This window comes from Oxyura jamaicensis, chromosome 22 (assembly GCF_011077185.1).
Source record: "Oxyura jamaicensis isolate SHBP4307 breed ruddy duck chromosome 22, BPBGC_Ojam_1.0, whole genome shotgun sequence".
NCBI lineage: Eukaryota > Metazoa > Chordata > Aves > Anseriformes > Anatidae > Oxyura > Oxyura jamaicensis.
Genome location: NC_048914.1, coordinates 2,407,127 through 2,427,331, shown reverse-complemented (window position 1 = coordinate 2,427,331; position 20,205 = coordinate 2,407,127). Strand labels below are relative to the sequence as shown.

General features: G+C 43.9%; 1 protein-coding gene and 2 long non-coding RNA genes across 4 annotated transcripts in view; 2 read left to right on the top strand and 1 right to left on the bottom strand.

Annotated features, from left to right (window-relative positions):
- Positions 1 to 979: 979 nt before the first annotated feature.
- On the top strand, positions 980 to 11,224 carry LOC118177523. Of its 2 annotated transcripts, XR_004755832.1 has the most exons (4): positions 980 to 1,109; positions 1,804 to 1,882; positions 7,415 to 7,533; positions 11,089 to 11,224. It is a non-coding gene; the product is annotated as an uncharacterized LOC118177523 (long non-coding RNA). The 2 variants fall into 2 exon arrangements; XR_004755831.1 differs by lacking the exon at positions 1,804 to 1,882 and having other exon boundaries at positions 981 to 1,109.
- Positions 9,475 to 20,205, bottom strand: part of ADRA1A (adrenoceptor alpha 1A) — a 20,230-nt gene continuing 9,499 nt past the window's right edge. Inside the window, exon 3 of the mRNA XM_035345291.1 lies at positions 9,475 to 11,427. Within this exon, the coding sequence (XP_035201182.1) occupies positions 10,907 to 11,427 (521 nt within the window). The 3' untranslated portion in view covers positions 9,475 to 10,906. The remainder of the gene's footprint in view (positions 11,428 to 20,205) is intronic.
- The window catches only part of LOC118177524, a 27,935-nt gene continuing 24,326 nt past the window's right edge, over positions 16,597 to 20,205 (top strand). The window contains exons 1-3 of the long non-coding RNA XR_004755833.1: positions 16,597 to 16,642; positions 17,373 to 17,463; positions 18,190 to 18,312. This is a non-coding gene — a long non-coding RNA (uncharacterized LOC118177524). The remainder of the gene's footprint in view (positions 16,643 to 17,372; positions 17,464 to 18,189; positions 18,313 to 20,205) is intronic.

The window sequence follows — 20,205 nt, the reverse complement described above, 5'->3', positions numbered from 1 at the left end:
GAACAACCAGTGAAGGTGCAGACAGCAGCTCTTCAGCTTTGTGTCAACACCAAACAACACAGTGCGATCGTGAATTTTATTAAAATGACTATTTAATTGTAAAAAAACCAACCAACCAGTGAAACAAAAGAGCCTGGTATAGCACAGCCTTAGCTGGCCTGAAATACTGCGGTGGATTTCACTTTGTCCAAGTGGAATTTCTCTAGCTTTCAACTCTGTGGAGTCGGTCTGTTATGGTTAAAAACTGAGCATTTGAAATATATTTGTCGGAAGGGAGATGCTGTACTAGCTAGGGAGTGTGTTGCTGGGTTCATTCACTCCTCCTATTTATCATAACTGGTAGGTTAACATAAAAACTGGACAGAAGGTGGGTTCAGCACACAGCAACGTGGGCTGGGTTGTTATTTCCTGGCTGTCAACCACCCTTTCCACCATAAAGGTTGTCATCTATAACATGGTGATGTCATGTCATCTATAACTAGATGTTTCCCTGGCCAACCCTGTTTTTGTTGTGAGCTTAAGGCTGTGTAACTGATGAAAAGTTGGGATTTGGAGGTTTTAGATCCTACTATTGACATTACATACATCAATAATGATATGGAGTCAGTGGTTGCTCTGTGTTATTGTTATTAAACCGTTGTCTGTGCTGAGCAAGCCTCAAGTTTCCAAGATCCTTGAAGGAGGGTAGTATTAATGGGGATTTAAGCTCAGATTAATTAATTCTACCAAAAAGCAGAGCACATTAGTTTGGTGGAGGTGCCACCACTGGAAAAAGTGCCACGTAAAAATCCTGTCTCCTTGGTCAGAGGTAGACTCCTCACTCAGTAAGCAGCAGCGTGCAGCTGCAGAGAGCCCTGGCCCCCACACCCTTGGGCAGCTGAACCAGTAGCGATCACCAGGATCAGCTGCTAAAAAGAGAATCAGGTGTGTGTTGGGGGGAAGGGGTGAAAAAAGCAGAGCCATGCACACATGTGAGTGTGTGAATGTCCATAGCGAGGCAATGAGCAACAAATGGGCTGTTTAATGAAGCCCTCTAACACTGTCTTTCCTTTGCTCTTCAATAGGTACACGAAGGTCTGAAGGACCAAGTTGAGGATCTACGAAAGCAGGTATGTGTGCTTTCTTTTGGTAAACAAGTTCAGGGCAGGCCTTTCTATTTGAGAAGGAAGGCATCTTATGCAGAGCTTAAGTTTCTAAAATAAACCTTTAGATTAGCTGATAACTCCTGGCTTCTTGCAGGCTATTTTGTCCTTTTTAGCCTTTAGCCAGCACATCTAGGGGAAGTTAGGAGGGGAAACTAACTGGTATCCCAACATACTATTATGCAAAGGAAACTTAAATGCTATCTTGTCACTACCAGCAATGTCACAGGGCTTTATTGTTGTGGTGCATTATCAGCCAAGTGGGGAATAAAACATGGAGAGTCATTCACTTGTGCTAATTTATTATTTACTGGGTTAAACTGTGATCGGTCTTACACCAAATGAAGTTAGTTGTGGCCCAGGCCTCAAGGCTTTGTCCAGAAAGCGATGTTATACCCTGTATGAAGAAAAGGATGTGTGTATACTGATCAGTAACAGAACGCCCTCAGTTCAGCATTATAACAAAAGGGCTTTGTTTGACTCTCAGTGTTCTCAGCTCTGTAAAAGTTCACCTGCATTTCCTGCTAATTCTTCTAAAAACCAGTGTTACTTCTCTGTATCCAGGGATTGCTTCTGAGAGCAAAGGAATGACTTTCAGGCTGTGATGCTGATGACCTCTTTGAGGTTTGGTTTGCATCAACTGGATGTTACTGTGTTTGAGACAAGGAGACAAAGGTGGTGGTCTGGTGAGCTGTGCTGCTGGGACTACTGGGACTCCGTGTGACTGACTGCTCAGCGCAGTAAGGAATGCTGGATCTGCTTCAATATATAGTTTTAATTGGGTTGAAGGGAAACAAGATCAGCCCTTTGCTTTTTTCAAATATGGGAGGCATTCATTTTTTACTTCCCCTCCACTTTTCTGCCAAAATGTCAGGAAGAAAGTGCAAAACAAAAAGAAAACATACCCAGAAAGCTTCTATCCATCACGAGCTGTGTTTTCTTGAAAACAGAACAGCACTTCAGTTATAACAAACCATAAAATCTAAAAGATGTGCTCTGGTGTGGAAGTGTGTTTAGGTACAGTCCTCAGCTGAAATTTAATCCCGCTCCTTATTTGTTATGTCTCTTCTGTTGTGTACAAGCTAAGGTCCTGATTTCAGTTAAACTCTTAGAAATGTTTATGCAGAATTTATTACCCTTCTCTCTGATGTGTTTTCTGCATGTTCTCCTTGCTCTGGGAGATGGACTGGGAGATTAACAGGGCCACTTCTAATTGTATCTGGGGATCTGCCCCTTACAGAACCAATCATTAGCGGTAAGCTAAGCCAGCAGTGACAGATCACTGCTAGCCTTGTCCATATAGGTGCTCCAAATGTATTTGCTTCACACAAAAGATAATGTTGACTGCACGCCCTGGCCAAGTCTGGAGAACAGCATTATCTCAGGGAGAGAGCAGCCGTTCTCCAAAGCTGCTCAGTCAATTCTGCAGCTTTCTGATAACGATCAGCAGCTGGAAATTGCATTATGTGAGCTGGTGGATTAACGAATACCTGTTTGGCTCACTTACACTTTAATGAACAGCAAAAGAAGGTTTCTTTAAAACCTGATAGCATTAGGCCAAAAGAATGTGTAAGAAAAACCTGGATGTTTTCTCGCTCTTGCTTCTCCTGAGATTGCCAGCACGACGTGTCACTTATCATTGTAAAAGCTTTTGAACCCCAATAAAGCTGTTGACTGCTTTGACCTTTGCCTGCAGCTAGATAACAGGACAAAAGCTGCAGCGCTGAGATTTTTCCCCTGCAGCAGACGATGATTATAACTGTAGTAAAATTTCCCACTGGGTCTGCATCTTTATGAAAAAGACCCACTCATTCCGGAGAGCATTAGCAGAATTCCTCTGGAAGATGAAGCAGATAACCCTGGCCTCAAGGGTCCGGGGGTTATTAAAGCATTCAGACTGAATATACATTAAGTATAGTTTATCTATTTCATAAACTTCAGCCTAACATAATTGCAAATTTAAAGTGTGTAGTAGTCTCAGAAAGGGCCTTCAGCTGAATTTCCTGGCAGTGAAGTAGCTGTGCTGGCCCATGGTCAGGATTTGAGTGAAAGCTGTTCCTCTTCCCTTCATATTGAGGACAGGTGGAAGTAGCAGCCTCGTGGCTCTTTCTCACTGTGCTGTTAGCACTGTCCTGCTGAGGGATTTTGGCCTTTATGAGAAAGGATGCAATGAGGGCAGTTTATTGATGGAACTGAGCAGACAGAAGCTGCTGAGAATCCAGCACGGACATCCGAGGAACCGGAAAGGGGTAGGAAGTTTATCCCCCCAAAAAAGCACTGGCAGCATTTGCCTAACTCATGTAGCTGTAAAGAAAGGTAACAAATGCACCAACAGGTTTTATTGTTTTTCCTGACATACGTCAGCTTTTCAAAATCATTGATGGTATTTTATGAGGCTCAGCATTCCTGGGACAGTTGGGATATGTCACATCCATTGCACAGAGGGGAATTTAAACACAGTGCAAGTGCTCAGAAAATCGCGACCAAGTTAGGAAAATAAAATCCTCATCCAGCATGTCAGAAAATGTAATTCCTTCCTGTCCTCACCTGGCAGGTTTGCTGCCAGGTTCACAGCAAGGGCACGCGTCCTGTAACAGAGGAGGAGCTGCAACCACTCCACTAAGAAAGATTGACGTAGTCCTACGTAGTCTTATCTGAATTTATTTTATATGTACAAAAATACACACATTTCCTACAAAATTTTCCTACCATTGACTAAAAATAACTTGTTATCTGGCAGCAAAGGTACTGATCACAAAAGCATTCTGACACTAAGTCTTTATTTATAGCTGCAATATTTTCACACCCATCCCTAAATTTAAATGGCAGTTGTGTAGAGCAATGTCTGCATCATTCAAGGGCCAAAATTTGGTCCTCAGTGAAGCTCCCAGGCTCTCCTGCAATACAAAGTAATACAGGGCAAATGCTTATCCTATGCCAGAGGAAGAACAGGTCTGTAAAAGAAGCAGGAGAGCAATGGTTGTTGATTTTTCCTCTTGTAGTTTTTCTCCTTTGTTTCCCTGAGACCTAGGGTGAAATTTTCAAGGGTTTCACCAATGACAACTGTAGGCAGGGCTCTCAAAGTTCCTCGTGTATTGGCTGTTTTGGAAATCTCTTTCCTTCTCTGTTTTCCCTTTATAAATCATGGAAAATAGTCATTCAGCACTGTCTTTCCCAAAGAGGATTTACATTCTTGGGTTGACAGGGATTGTTCTCTTAGTGTTTGTTTATAAGGGATACAGCAAAATGGACTGGATTTCATCTGGGACCTGATGTTTTACTGTAAGCAAACTGCACAAGCATGGTAAGGACCAGTCTCCTTTCAAATTGTTTGGGAAGTCTAACTTTTTACAGAAGAAATACAAGTGTGATTCCTTTATTTTCCTTGTACCTCACTCCCACTAAAACCACTGAGATCAACAGAATCAGGAGGACTCCCCACCTGATCCTGTACTTTGAGGGATTTGTGGTAAGGGAAAGATCACAGATACATATTTAAATATAAGAAATAAAACCAGGCAAACAAACCCATAGCTCACATGTCACAAAGTGCACGTTCCCCCCCCCAAATAATTTATTTGTTCACTGAGCAATATTTCATATACATTCAATTTTGTTCAAGGAAATGACCAGTATGACTGTTCAAACATGTTGCATAATAAACAACGGGCCTATAAAAACAGCATATAGAAAATTCAATGACATCAGAATACCAGAAAATGCAGTGCCCATTTCAAGAATTGTCTTTAGAAACCATTGGCAGCCAAATTTGTACAACATGCAGGAGAAATGCTGCTGCAGACAGAGGAGAAATAAAACATCTTTTCTGCAACCAAAGGCTGGCTAAGCAAAAACAAACAAACAAAATAAAACCACACCAGCTTGCATACAACTCCCACAGGCGTAACGTAAGTACAATCAGGTATTTAACATGATTCAGCAAAGGCATTGTACCACAAAACAATGATGCTGCGATTGTTAGCTGAGTGGAATTGCTGCCCAAGTGGAAGCCTGCTGAAATGCAGGCTATTGTCTTTTTCTTCAGAAAAATGTCCAAGTTTAGGCAGTAAAAATGCGGATCGATACAAGAAGATCTTGTCATTTAGTCCGACACATGGAAAATCAGTTTTGCTTTTCAGTATAAACACTTGGGCGTTTTTGACTCTGCAAAAGATCCGAAGGTATTGTGATGCTAAAGGAGAGGATTTTTTCAGGCTGGATTTAAGCTCAGCTTAACAGATAGCAATCTACATTAACCGGCCCTTGGAGCATGTCGTGGAACTAAAAGACGTGTTATTTCTTATTTGTTCACAATACACAGCTCTCATCTTTAGCAATTCATTTTCCCTTAGCTCATGCTTGCTATTTTTCTCCTTCTCTGCCAGTATGAGAAATATGCAGCATGTTCTGCGTAGAAGGCCTGACATTTTACTTGGATCCCTAATACAAATGCTTAATCTCCTCCTGGGAAATAAGTGATTCAATTACGTTTATCAAGCTGTGTGGAAGATCTTACTTTAATGCACCAGAAACTCTCTCGTAGTGCCTTGGATTTTCAGAATACTGTCGTACGTTAAACAATCTGCTCGTGAGTGCCTTCAAGACTTGGGTGGTTGTGTTTCTGGATCGGGAAGGTTTGGTTTGGTGCAGTGATAGGAAAAGGCAGGATTAGTCTGGTCAAAGGGTCTGCCCTTCTCCCTGCCTTCTCGTAATTAGGCAAGAAGCAGAGTAAATAGCAGATGGGTTCATTCATAAAAGCATTAGCTGGCTCCTGGGCTTCTTGAGAAACAACTCCAGGGCTGATACGGTGGTGAGAATAACGAGCTCCGAGCAGAAGGATGACTGGACGTAGGAATGAGGAGTGTGGATAGAGAGCAGGGAGTGCAAAGCCGTCTCCTTCCAGCAGCTCTCTCGGGAGCTCTGGGGGGCCTCTTCCTTCTAGCAAACACCGACACTGCCTGGGGAGGTCCCAGATAGGCCTGGAGCTTCGCGTAGTGTCTCGCAGGCTGGCTTTGCTTTTTGGCACTGTTGATGGCAGCAATCATCCTGAAATAACTGGTGCCAACAGCCTGTCCTATTGAGTTTCAGCGTTGTCTTACTTATCCAGCCAATATTAAGACAGGAAGGAGGGTAAAGGCACCTCTGAATAGGATACTGAGTTAATTACCAAGCATGGATTCAGCATGGGATGCCTGAAATCTTCCTTAAGGAATCACTGGGTCACTCTACCTCAGTCCCTTTATCTTACACTGGAGTTCTTAAAAGTCCATTCTCACATCAACATTATTTAACGTGAGACTAACAGGCATGCCTAGGACAAGTAACCTCCACTTCAGTAAAGCTATAAGAGCTTTTTAAACTGACTAACAGTTGCTTTAAGGTACTACAGCCCTCATTACCTTTCAGAAAATTGAAGAAGTCAAGACGGGGAATTCTGCAAGACTGGAGAAGCTTTGTGAATCTGAGTAGAAGAGCAAGAGATATTCCAACCTCTTCTCAATGCTGTGGATTTTCAAATTATTAAAGCCTGGCAAAGGGAAATATTTCCTCATATGATGTATAATTTATCCTTGGTCTTGGCAGAGTCAAAATCATGAAAATGAGGAGACATTTGGATAACGGGCAAACTTTACTGCGTTTGGGACCTGAATAAGCTGAAAGAGTCTGCGAAGCCTCAAAGCCATAATACAGTCAGTCCGAATGAACACTGACTGTGGAAGCTGTATTACAATATACACAAGCAGTGTATGTTGTACATAACCCTCAAAGATTTCCATCCGGACACATCAATTAAGCGGTCAGCGTGGTTCAGTGGACGTGATGGAGGGAGAATCACGACACTCCAGTGCTCTGACCACCTTGTGCTTATTTTCTAAACTCTCTGACTCCTTCCTGTGCCGTATTCCTAGAGTAACGCACACAACAGAGTCCCGATTGTAGAGAAATTTTACCTATGATGATAGGTGGCAAGCCAGCGGGGGATCTCTTGTGCTACTAGTGTTTTTTATACCAACCAACCTTCAGACTCCGGGGCTGTAGCTCTTCTACCAGTGCCAAGTTCACTTTAAATAACAGAAAAAATCTGGGCTGTTTAAATATGCACTTATTTTTTCCCCCCTAGAACTCCTTCTACAGCTTTTGAAACTTGTCAGTCCAAATGTCCATCAAGATGACAAGTGCCTGACACTACTTGCGGGGAGGGAGCCGGGTGGTTTTCATGCAGGAATTCTCGGAGTGACCCAGACAAATCGTGGGCTTGTTTTTGCTGGCAGATGTGACAGCAGCGGAGGTGTGGCTAGGACCAGGCTTGCCTGATGCAGAGGTCTGAGTGCTTTTCAGCATCACTGGACAAAAAGAGGTTCTTTACTGCGTCTGATGACAGACAAAAAGGGTAAGGATTGAGACCAAGACTTCGTTATTCTAACCTCTGCCTCTCCGAGGCAGGAGCACTGCTCCTGTCCCTGATACCAGGCGGTGCCAGCAGCACGCTGACTTCCTTGCACTCACTTCAGTTTAAAATTATATCACAGCTACAGAAGTGCTCCACAATTAAACGAGGAAGCCGTTTGTTCTGCCCCATGGGTAGCTCCACAACAACCCCTTGCCTGACACCACGAAACCTCAACAAATCTAAAATTACAAGAGCTGCTATGTAAAGTGCTCCCAAGGAGAGACGGCACGCATCACCTTGTTGGTCCAAGCTATAAAATAGGTGTACAGATGGGGTTAGGCAGCAAGTGGCTGCAGCGGGGATACTAAATCTTGCTCTCTTTGCTCAATTCAATGGGTGTTTTCAAATGTTTCAGAGTTCAGGTTTTCTTCAAATAAGTGTCCCACGTATTTGAACCCCGTGAGACTGAAAACCTTGGCTACGAGTCTCATGTGACTTTCTTATGAGATTTCCAGCTTTTCTGCTTCTGGTCTTGGCTTGAACTACCATGAGAATATTTTTTCGTGGTATTTCAACACTCCTGGTTTCAAATCCTAGGCTTTATTGAAAGACCTGAAGAAAAGCTTGAAGGGTGGGGTGGGTTTTTTATTTAAAATAAAAATGGGGTAACGCCGCAGGCTTGCTGTTTGTGAATACCTGTTTTTGGAAAAAAATAAGGGTTTGAGTCTAGGGACTGGATTTGAAGTCTTCTCTAATTTTAACCTGTTCGGGACATTCCGTAGCTTTCTTACCCAGCATTTATACGAGAGAACAAACATACTTGCTTAAGTCAATCAGCTGAGCTAGATAGTTCATTCTTCCAAGTAGAAGTGCTGGAAGGTGCCATTTACTGGCACACCAAACACAGCAAAACCTTAATGGGCTAAAAAACGCCGTGCTTCCAAGCTCAAGTCTCTTCTCCGTGTCTGCAGGACCGCTGCAGGCTGGGTTGGGGATATTAGCGTCATGTTCCCTGTGTGCTCATTAATTTGAAGGCTTGGGGAAGAAAGTTGTCTGCTCAATGTGACTTATTAGCACCTGAAAGCACCTGTGAGATGTGTATCTGAGGCAGCAGATACTGCAAGGAAAATGGACAGGCAGATATGGGACCTTTGTGGGTGTTCTGCTGTGTAATAGCATTACACAACTATTTTAATGCATTGAACATGGCCAGATGAAGGGGAAAACTCGCTAGCTTGCCCTGCCTCTGTGACCAGGTTACTTAAACACAGGCTAAGGTCCATTTACGATGTTCTTTCACCTTGAGCTCAACATTTATTTATGACGGGGGTGCCTTTTTAGCATCCTGGCCTTGTTAGCATCCTGTATCGATACAGCCTTTGTATCGATAAGAAGTGCATTTACTCTCTGAGGTGGCTTCCTGCTTCCAGGGTTGTGCAAAGCCACAGTATTGCAAGAGCTCTAAGCGTTGGATTTTACTTTTTGCAAGTTTTCTGGTAATGTTCTAGCTGCAAACGTGTTTGCAGGAGGAAAGAAACCTCATTCGTGCATAAATAAAATGCAGAAAACTGAAATTCTCTTAATGCTGGAGACTTACTACTGAGTGAGAGATGAATAAACAACGATTCCTCATCAGTATGACTGAGGCGTCCTTCCAAGGTCCTATCATGTAAAAGTTACACTTATCTGAAGCCCCTTCCGTTTCCAAGCTAGCAGATATTCAGCACGGCGCAGGGTCTGAGACATGAGTAAAAGCTTGTGTCTTGTTTCAAGGAAACTGCATTCTTACTTGGCAGGCTCAGGAGGAGTTCTGTCAAGAGCTGCTGATTTCTAATACTGTACAGAGAATTCCTCCCCCTATTTCTTCCAGATGCTATTTATTTATTTATTTGGATTAGTTGTATTTTAATATAACAGGCTTCCAACTGCTTTTCTCCCAAATTCCCAAAGGAAGGCCCTTTCTCATGAGGATGTACATCCTTAAGTCATTTAATGAGTTTAACTCCCCCTGCTCTGAACAAGGATCAAGTTCCTGACTTCAGGGTACCAGGGTCTCTCGGAAGGCTTAGGGCAGTTCGCACGGGAGGAGTCAGAAGAGGAATGTGGTGTGACACCGGGCAAGGAGACAGCAAAGCATCAGCTCTTTTCCAGCGATGGTGGCACTGCGGTACCCTGGGATCTGACTAGCGCAAGCACCTGGGCAAGGAGTTTTTGAGTTTTTAAGCAGTCCCCTGCTGGACTCGGATCAGGGAGAACAAATGGATGACCTCTTCAAGCCTTATTTGATGATGCCTTACCTAGTTTTGAATTTTATCAGGCCCACATCAAAGCGCAGACACCCTCCAAAGAAACCTAGGACACATGCAAATTTTCATTTGGATTTGGTTGGGGATTTCGGGGGGTTGTACAAAAAAGAAAAGTTCCGGCTTGTCTCTGAAGCTAGGTGGGGCACAGCCACGTGGACTGAGTTTCTCTTGGCAGTGGAATTTACTGAAATCCACAGCACCAAGGGAAACATCGAGCGACTCCAAGTAAGGCAAGAGCCGAGAGAGTTTTGCTGTGCCCCGTGGTTTGAAGTTGCTGCCTTTCCAGGCAGGTGGAAGCCCAGCAGCCTTGTGGCCGCTGCAGAACACCAGATCCCCACCTGGCACAGCTCGGGGATGAGGACCACAGTGGCTGCCCAGCTGAAGGTATAATCCAAAGAGCTGCCTGGCCTCTTCAGCAAGGGCGGTAGGACCTCGCCAAACCGGGACCTGGAGATGAACAAAAGAGGCAAGACATGGTAGGAACGCATCCTTGTCCACAGTCCCTTAACAAAAAGTAAGCAGAGATCTGTAAACACTGTCCCAAGACCTGAGCCTCCCGACCTCAGTTCTCCTGGCTGTTAAATCAATGTTTATCTTTTTAGTATTAAAAAGTCACAGAAGTGGCTCTAGACTCGGAGCTGTCTGAAAGCATTCATGCTGAACTCAGTGTGGGAGCTTTGTAGTTTGCTCTTTTTCCGTCCTTGCACCTAAACCAGAGCAGTTGGCCTTTAAAACAGAGGAATATAGTGAAAAATAAGGCCTTTAAATATCCGGCAAATCGCTTGCAGGGGCCAGTCTTATGGAAGAGCAACGGGTGCTCACCATCCACTGAAGCTGTTCACTGTCTTTTAGGGCCTTTGGTCAGGCTCCCAGCACTCCAAGGCACCACTCCTCAAAAGACTTGGCACTGTTTTACTGTACTCTATTCTTTTCACCCAACCCCCTTCAGCTGTCATAGCCCCTACTTCTACTTCCCACTAAAAAGAGCAACTTCCAATGCAGAGAGCGACCTCCCGTCAGCAGAGCCACCAGTTTGCCAGCCTACCCTAGTAGGCATGTTCAGTCCTTTAGACATCCTCCCCGTTCTCGCTGAGGGAGATGGTGTGGATTTTAATGGTTGGCACTTTACAATTTTCGTGGACCACGTTCCCTGAAGTGCCTGCACAGCAACATTCCTGGAGGAAACCTTTGCTTTTCACTTTGGCAGTAGTGCAGCTAGACTTGTCCTTAGAAACCGTGTTTTTTGTAGGCACGCTTTGCACGGCAGAGAAGATCTTCCATTCGCAGACCCCATCGGACTTGGAGATCTTATAGAAGGTTTCGCCCGAGCCGACGGGGATACGGACCACACCTTTGCCACTTTCCATGCTTTGGCTGGCGGGATGGTTGAGGTTGAAACTTGGGGATTGCTTCTTTGCTGCATGCTTCCTCGGGAGGCACTGCGCTCTCAGGACGTTTTGGAACGCTTTCTTAAACTCTTGACTTGAGCACGGATAGATTATGGGGTTGATGCAGCTGTTTAAATATCCAAGCCAAAATGTTATTTTAAAAAGCGTGTCCGGGGGTTTGATTGCAGGAAAGAAAGAACCTAAAATGGAAAATATACAGAGTGTTAAGGCAGAGGCAGTGAGAAATTGCAGGTAACCAAAGAAACTTAAACATTGGAAAAAAATAAATAAGATTCTGTTCTGTCTTGCAAAATTTATGACTCAAAGCCTAATTCCTGCAGGAATGAGTCTTTCAGAATGTATGATGTTGTGCAATTACATGGATGTTATATCAGAGATCAATTCAATATTCAAGACATCTACTTAATTAAACAAGCATTGTATTCATCCAGTTACAGCCAGAGAGGCAAGAGGACTGATACCAAGTGATAAAGGGAAATTGCTTCCTCCAGGACTTTTAATTCAAGGTTAGTTAGCCAAACAACAACCGTGACATGGAGGTCATCAAAAGGGGCTTCAAAGGACAAGGAAACCACACCAGTTCAGAATCTGAGAAGGTGGATTACTGCGTTGACTATATTACAACGGAAAGCCTTAGAAATGATAAAGTAGTGGGTGCTCATTTTCCCTTGAAGCCTTTTGGAAGAAAAAAAAAAGATAATTTTCCACATTTTTCTTTCTCATGGCGTGCATCTAAAATTCAGAGGAGTTAAAGGAAAGGTTCCTTCTTATGTCAGTGAACACTGAAGAGGGTCTGAAACTGGAATATCCTGGAAACTGATATATACTTGCAAGCTCATCTCCCAGAGACTGTTCAGAGAGCAAGAACTTTGGTGGCTCCTTGGTAAGGAAAGTCCTGTGGGCCTTTTCATTCTATGGGAGGCAGGACAACATAAAAAATTGAGAAATTGTTTGACAAAGGTTATTCTGCAAATCAGTGACAGTCATCGATGATGCATTTATTAGTCCTCACTGCCACAACGGTCAACCTCAAGTGACCATGCCGACTGAAACAGCATTCCTAACAGCTTTTTTTTTTTTTTAAAGTAGGTTACAAGACACGATTGAAAATGTAGGATTTCGTAATACAAGGTATCTGCTGATTTAACATCTTGGAAACGTTTTCCCTAATGCCAAACGTTTGATTTTTTGTTTAAATACAATTGGAGCATCTTACTGCTTCTATAAGCAAGTTCTTCATTTTAAATTATTTGAATAGGATGTCAGTAAGCACTTAAGAGATTTCCTCCTGGAGAGATGTTACTATAAAGCTACGGAGCCGCATTTAGGATATCAAAGAGTCAACGCTGCTGCTGCTTACGGAGAGTTGTTTAGAAATTTGTTGCTTTTCCTGAATGACACTGGAAAGCAGCCATTGTAACAAGATCCTTTAATTCTCTCGGTGGTACTTCTCTTTGCTTGGAAATAAAAACAGCATTGTCTGAATGTGAATGAGACAGAAAACCAAACTCCGTGTGATGCTGGGGTGGGAATAAGTGATAACAGCACTTCTAAGACACCCGTCTTGTCAAATGGATCTAGAATGAGAAAAAGAGAAAAATATTTCCCGTATGTTGTCAAGGGAAAGGTTGTTATTTACTTTCCTACAGTAAAAAAAATAGTTCCATCACTCCACTGTCAGTAATTTGGATAGCAGATCATGGGCACGGGAAGCAAAGTCATTTCCCAGAAAACAAAATTGGCTTGTTTTGGCCTTTATAATCAGGTATGTAATAAATGGATCTTCTAGCACTGACCTATGCTTCTCTTCCTGCTCCCCCCCAAAAATCGTAAGCATGTGCATGCTGGAAGAAAAGCTGGGGAAGATTTTATCTATACATTTGTCATCCTCTGCAGTTTACCTATTTTCTGCAAGCCGCTCCTAAGCTTTACAAGGATCGATCTGTTTCTTAGACCTCCAGTGACTCTGGAAAAGCTAATAATGTAATCAGGGAGTCTCCTAATTAAATTCCGAGAGCTGCTGAACTTCGCTTTGAGTCTTTTGCTTCGCATCTTTGCCAAGCAAAGCTACAGCAAGTGCAGCGAAAGCTTTCAAGCGGTGAAAGCCGGAGAGGAATTCTGAGGGTGTTTTTTGCCTGTGTGAGAACGTATCAAAATATTGCCTGCACCAGAGACGCAAATAGTGCAGGGTGATTAATGGCGCGCTCCTTCTGCTTCTGCTGAGCATGGTCTGTGCTGCCTGGAGCAATGCTGTCTGCCTGTGGCACCGGCTCGGAGCGGCACCGACAGCCCCGAGGACGCGCTGCTGTCACGGAGGTTATCGTGCCGCTTATCCCTGGCTTGGGAGCAGTCCCCCAAGACCCGAGCTGTCAGGTGCACGTCGGAGCAGCTGCTGCTTTGCAGGGAAGTGAGTCACAATACCCAAAGGTAACACACAACGTACCAAAGGAGCTTGCGCTTTGTATTCCAGCAGCTCAACCTTGGATTTCAGCTCCAGGTGCAACCTGGGCAGCCAACGCGAGCTCGGGCTGGCTAGGTACACCACTTTCACTATCGGTTTCAATGCTGGCAAGTGTTTTAAGGCCAAAAAATGCTGTGCTAAAGACAGCAATTGCTATTTTGCAGTTTAGCACGAGCGAGCAGGCACGTCTCAGCAAATTACTGCTGCTTTCCTGTAATGAAAAACAACTAAATAAGCTTCTCGGGTAACTTTCTGGCTGAAGCCGCTGGCAGATGAAAAATACAAACGGATTCGAGATGCCCAAATCCCGCTCATCCCTCGCTTTATTTCTTCATTTAGGTGCAGCATATCCACGGCTTCCCCGTGTCGTGTTAAGGCAAAAGGTGAAACAAATCTAGGTTTAGGGAATCAGCAACGTGAGGCTGAGTGTAAAAACGGGTAAACAATAACAATTCCTGTTTGCTGCAACTTCTGGCTCCCTTTAACTGGAATGCAAGTGCCTTGCCAAAGCCTGCTAAAAATAGTAAAGAGCCAGTGTCAGACTCTGTCTCTTGCTCTTTTTTTTTTTTTTTTTTTTTTTTTTTTTTTCGGGGGGGGTAAGAGATCTGCATGCTAATTTATTAATGTAACCATTTTTGGTTCATCAGCGTAGAGATTTGTTGCCTTGGAACAATGTGCTGTCAGAGAAAGGAAAAAGAGAATGAAGTAGCTTTAAGAGCATACGAACTTTGCTACGGTAGGTCTCATCACACGTTCTCATTAACTCGTTCCTTCCAGAACAGATAGGACTCAGGTTTGAGGACAGTAGCTTTTCTCTGCCGTGTATTTGGTCGTGCTAGTCCGTGATGTTTCGTAAGTTTAGACCAGCTAAAGCTCTGCCTACAGGCATCGTTATAACTGCGTGGTGTCCTGTAAATGAAACAGTCCTGATGCCAAGAGGAAGAAACGTGATCAGTGGAGTCCTGTTGGAACGGGGCTGGAACTGATAGTCCCAGTATGTAACCCAATACATAACAGAGCTAGATGGAAAATGAAAGTAGAGATGCTATGCACCTTCTTCTTACTGATGCCAACAGCTTCTTCAACGTCCAGAGCCATATAAATCAAGGTCAGTTTGTCTAAACCTTGGGCCACTGAACTATTGTGTAGGGCAGAGAAATTATTTCACCTCCTGCATCTTTTGTACAGTGGGCCAAATCTTCCTGTGCTTTGCAGGACTGTAGCGAGGAGCTCTGGGCACGTGAGTTGTGTAGTGCCTCTACGAGAGTCCGGTGTCCTCTTCTAGTGGCCCCACAAAGCAGTGCAGACACCTGGTTAGCTCTGTAGTTCAGTCATTCCCTAGCTTATTTTGTTCCCTACCAGAATATCTGGCAAAAGGGGGAAAATACTGTATTTCCTGGGTCCCTGGGGGACCATCACACCTCCCACAGAATATTAGGAATGTGTTCTTCCCTTCCTCGAGTTGAAAATTCAGTAATGTTGCTGTCATGATTGATATCAGCGGTGGATGTATCTGGTAGCAAGTAGGAGTAATTTCCAAACAGCACTGCTAAGCCTGGTGATAAAGTATTTTGTTCAGTGTGCAGGGACATCTAACCAGGCTGTGGCTGGCAGTTCGAGTCAGACAGTCAAAGTAGAAATAAAGCATGGGTGGGTTTTTGTTTGTTTGTTTTAACAATGGTTGTGATTAACCATGAGAAAAAATAACAAAGCGGAGTGGTGAATTCTCTATTTTTTTTGAGGTATTCAGTGTAAGGTTGTCTGTTTCCTATGTGGCAGTGAGGCACTACAGAGCAACTACGTGAAAACCTTTGGTCTGTGCCGTACAGGGTGTTGAAGCAGAAGACCTCATTTGCCTTTTGGCCTTTACAACCTAAGTATGCAGGTATTGTGTTGTAAAATGAACAAAACCAATCAAAGTCTGCTTATAGAAGCAATCACAGAGGCCATTCCCTTCTGGGGGGCAGCTAGCTCCTCACAAACTCATTTCCTTACACTCCTCCTGGCACAGGAGGGTGCTCACGGTGTGCTCCCAGGGGCACCACGTGTGTGCCAGGGCTGGGCAAGGCGAGCAGGGTCTCTACAGGGTGAGGAAAGGCCAAGAGCTATGCAGTGATGCTTGGCTCTCTGGATATTCACGGAAGGAGTAAAATGTGACCTGAGCAGTGTCTGAGCAAAGCTTTCTTGTCACAACTCCTCCACCCTTGGGGTGAGCAGTTCAGAGACCTCGGCCATCCAAACCTTGGCCGCTGAGTGGCTGCCAATTAGTGTCAGCTTGGATTTGGACACCTGCCTACCAATAGTCAGGGCTGAGAAAAAAAAGAATTATAATAGCATCCAATCCTCCAGAGCGAGTTTTCCTAATCGTCTCACTCTAGGCTGGATGTAACCTTAGTTTAATCAAGTGCTGCCATCCCCATATCCTCCAGTAGAGGTTGGATGGCGAGCAGTGGCTGAGAAGTGAAAAGATTTTTTACTTAAAACTAATTCTTCACCCTATTCACAGGCCTTAATGTCTTGCCTGGTTATACTGTCAGGGATGAACTAGTGAATAGTGGCAAAACCAAACACAGTTCAGAGCTTTCCTCTTCCATTGTCCCTCTACAGTTTGTGCTGGAAGGAAGCAAAGAAAACTTGAACTCATCCTTTAATGCCTTTGACTTGTAGATTGACTAAATGATGCTTGAATTCCTGCTTTGTTTTCAAAAGGTTGAGGATTTTCAAGTGTCACTAGCACAATGCAGTTGTTTGTTAGCTGAAAATTAAATAAAACAGAATGTATTATTAGCCTCCTGAGATCCTTTGCCATTAAGTATTTAATCACTCTCCCTGAAAATGTCAGGATCGCGTTCCCTTCCCTCATCGTTTATTTTCCTGTTTGTGAACCTCAAGTTTCTTCAGATCTGACAGAGAAGTTTTCCCTGTGCCTCCTGGTGAGTAAGTGCCAATTCAGTCACAGCGAAGTAATTTGACTTTGTCGTTACTCACAAGTTACAGAGCTGCTTGATTACAGGTTCCTTAAAAGCCAGTGCTGATGTTGGGCGTCATTTCACTGATGGACAGCACCGAGGGATTTAGAAGCTCCCAGGCTTCAGAAATTTGTAGTGTTTACTCCGTATTGTCTCCTTTGCACCACAGGAAGAAGATCCTCTAGATTTTTATGACCTGTGGACCTCGTTTTGTTGTTAAAATCCAACTCCGTGGCTAAATCCTGCAGCTCTGTTTAGGTTCACTACTTTTTCCCCGTTTATGTTGTATGGCACACATTTGGTGGTCGAGTCAGAGCACAGGAAAAGGGTGGGATGGCTCCAATAGTGCTTGAGGGAGATCGGGGCTGTACCCAGGTGTGCTGGGGAACCAGCACCAACCTGCAAAATGGTCACGGCCTTGTATTCAGAGCCTGCAGCGAGCAGCTGTGTGCGGTACCGGTGCTCCTTGTGAGCAGAGAACCACCCAGTGCTGTTAGTGTTGTGTTGTCAGGGCTTTAAGAGCCCAAAGGGATCAGGAAAAGTGCATGTTTTACACCTAAAATCTAAGCACATCTTGCCTCTGGCACCTGGGAAATATTCCTCTATAATCACAGCAAATTGAAAATAAGGATAGTGGTGTGGTTTGCAGAGAGGCGAAGCTAACACTCAGGTCCTGAAATCTGTCCTATTCCAGAGCGATTGCCCTAAGGACCCCGAGGATGAAGCACAGAAGAGCCCTGATTTTCTCCCACGGACGGACTCTTACCAGGGACTCTGGATCTCTCGTGAGTCTGCCCTACTAATGTAGATAAATGTGCTTCGTCGTGGGTTCCCAAGCTTAGTGTTAGCGTTGAACTTTATTCCATGAGCCTGGCACTCTATCCTGTGTCTCAGGTCAAGCACAAACCACCCCATAGGAAGTGTATTTATATATACATACGTATAAATATATATACGTATTGCTGCAGACACGTAGCAGCTGCACTCTGTACATATATGCTGTCCCAGCACGTCTCGCCCCGCAGCTCCCTTATGGAAAGTATCTTCTGTGGGAACAGAAATGGGATCAAAGAGCCCTTCAATAGTAGGAAACGCTTCTGGGTTTTGTATAATCAAATTAGTGGAAGAAATGCAGAGCAGTGGTTAAGTATCGAGTAAGAAGAGACATGAGGAAGGGTAAGAGCCTGCATCTGTTAAGGCTTACACGTTTACAGCCAGCATATCCCAGGACTTGGAATCTGGGGCTGATTCAGGGGGAAAACGAGAATGACATTGTGCTTAGACATCCCTAAAATGCAATAAACAGCCATAGAAAGAGGAGCAAGAGGTTGTTCCTCTTCACAGGACCTGAACTCAGATCTCTGGGGCATTCAGCGGGGTGTGGGTGTTTCTCCAAAGGAGACAGATGGAACAGACAGAGAACAGGAATGGGTCAGTCTGGGAATGGTGCTCTGATTATTTGGATTTTTTCAGCCCTAATTTATGCTCTGTTTCATGTCGTACCCACTTAGGATGGATGATATTTCTGGCAGAGAGCAAACATCTCATCAAGCAACTATTTCCAGATTCACTGTGCGCAGATGCAGATTTAGAAAGCAGATTAAAAAAAAAAAAAAGAAAAATAACATGGGAAGGTAAACTGAGATTTTCTTACCTGTGACAACTTAAATAATAACATTGCTTTATGAATCAATCTAATTGCCAGTGAAATTCTGGCTCCCGTGCTGTTACTGCAGTGGAATGGTTCTGGCTCTCATTGCTAGCATTTTTACATTTGATATTCCTCCCAAAGTCCTAGCTCCTGGCGTCATGCATTTACAATAAAACCTTAGCTTTCATTTAAAAGTTTTTTTTAAAAAATCTGATGGTTCAGGGGATAGTTTGAAAAGATTAGTCTATCTCAGCCTGTCTCATGATCACTGTGTGACTGTTGGTCGTGATTTTGGAATCTTTGGGGTTAGCAACGCTGGAATTACACACCTCAGCAAGAGCTGAGCATCTAGCCCTCGTGCATCCAAATTGACGACAAAGCCTGAAATCTGCTGGGTGGGGTGGGAGAATTATTCATCACCTTTCAATCACTAACAGATTCTAAATGGCACCATGACGTTTGAGAGGAGAGCGAGTGAAAATTACATTCTTGGTTCATTTACTCCAGGAGCCTGATGGTGGTGACTACAGCAAGCAAGAACATTTTGAAGACAAGGACAAGCCTCCCTGACAGGTAGTTCATGCAGGAAAGCCATAGGCATGAATCACGAAACACAGCACAACTCACTCCAGATTTTCTCTCTTGTTTTCAGTTTCAGTGGCTATTAATATTAGCAATTCTTTCTGCTCCTTTGCCGGATTATGAGTCAGTGGGACATAACGTTTCAGGACTTGGTAATGGCAGAGAACTGTTGCCCATGGGGATGTCAATGGTATTTTTGCCATTGGCTTCAGTGTGGCTGTTATCAACCTAGACCAGCAAGGCCTTTGCAGTCTGTGTTTACAAAAACCAGCCCTTGTAGTTAGACAAAAAACTTGCCTCTTGACTCTTCTGGCTTATTTTCTCCCCATTCAGTGATTTAACACGCACACACACACAGCCATGTTCCATGTTCCAAGAGTGTTAAACACACTTTTTCTCTCTAACCTGAGACTGTCACTGCCTAGAATAAGCTGGGGCTTTATTCTGCTTTTTCTTTCTTTTTTTTTTTTTTCCCCTTTTATTTCTGTTTTCCTTTTTGTCGCCGAGGGAACACACTGAAATGCTAATGAAGGGAATCTAGCTCTGAATATTCCCACCGTGGCTGGAATTTAGCGTTTTCTAATATCAAAACTATTGTTGTCCCAGCTTCTATTCATTTTACTTTATTATGTTATTATCAGCTGAACAATGAAAAGAAAAAGGCTTCAGATCCTTGCTTCCCACAGTACTGGATGACCGAGCCATGGTGATATCAAGGGAGTGCTCGGGCTGCTTGTCTTATTCTGCCTTCCAAGCAAAAAGGTGGGAGGGACAGGAGAATCCTGTGCCTCTCTTAACTACTATGAGACCATCTGGCCGATGCTACAGAAGAAAAGGGGTGATTCATGGAAAGTTTTATTTACCTCGTGTGGGGAAATGCCAGGATAACGTATTGCAGTCCCATTGTGCTTCCCTGGAATGCTGGTACAATTGGACACAGTTCTCCTCCCCAGGAAAACTTTTGCTTTCTCTTCCTTATTTTCCCCATCAGCAAATGTATTTCCTCTCCTGCCATGTAACCACCTTCTCTTTGACACTGCCTTCACGGGATAAGACGGCACTAGCCACCGTGTCAGTATCATCAATCAAAGAGATCTCGATTCTATGGGAAATTGCTGATTTGCTGTTCAGCACCTGCAGTTAACCTGTTACCGAGAGATCCCAGCTCATTTCTGAATCTCCCAGCGTGCTAATTCCCATTATACCATTGGTTAAATGATGGGGCATGGAAGAATCACGAGCACTTCCTTTTTGTGCCTCTAAAAGACCTTAAAAACCACGTTTAAACTGCTCT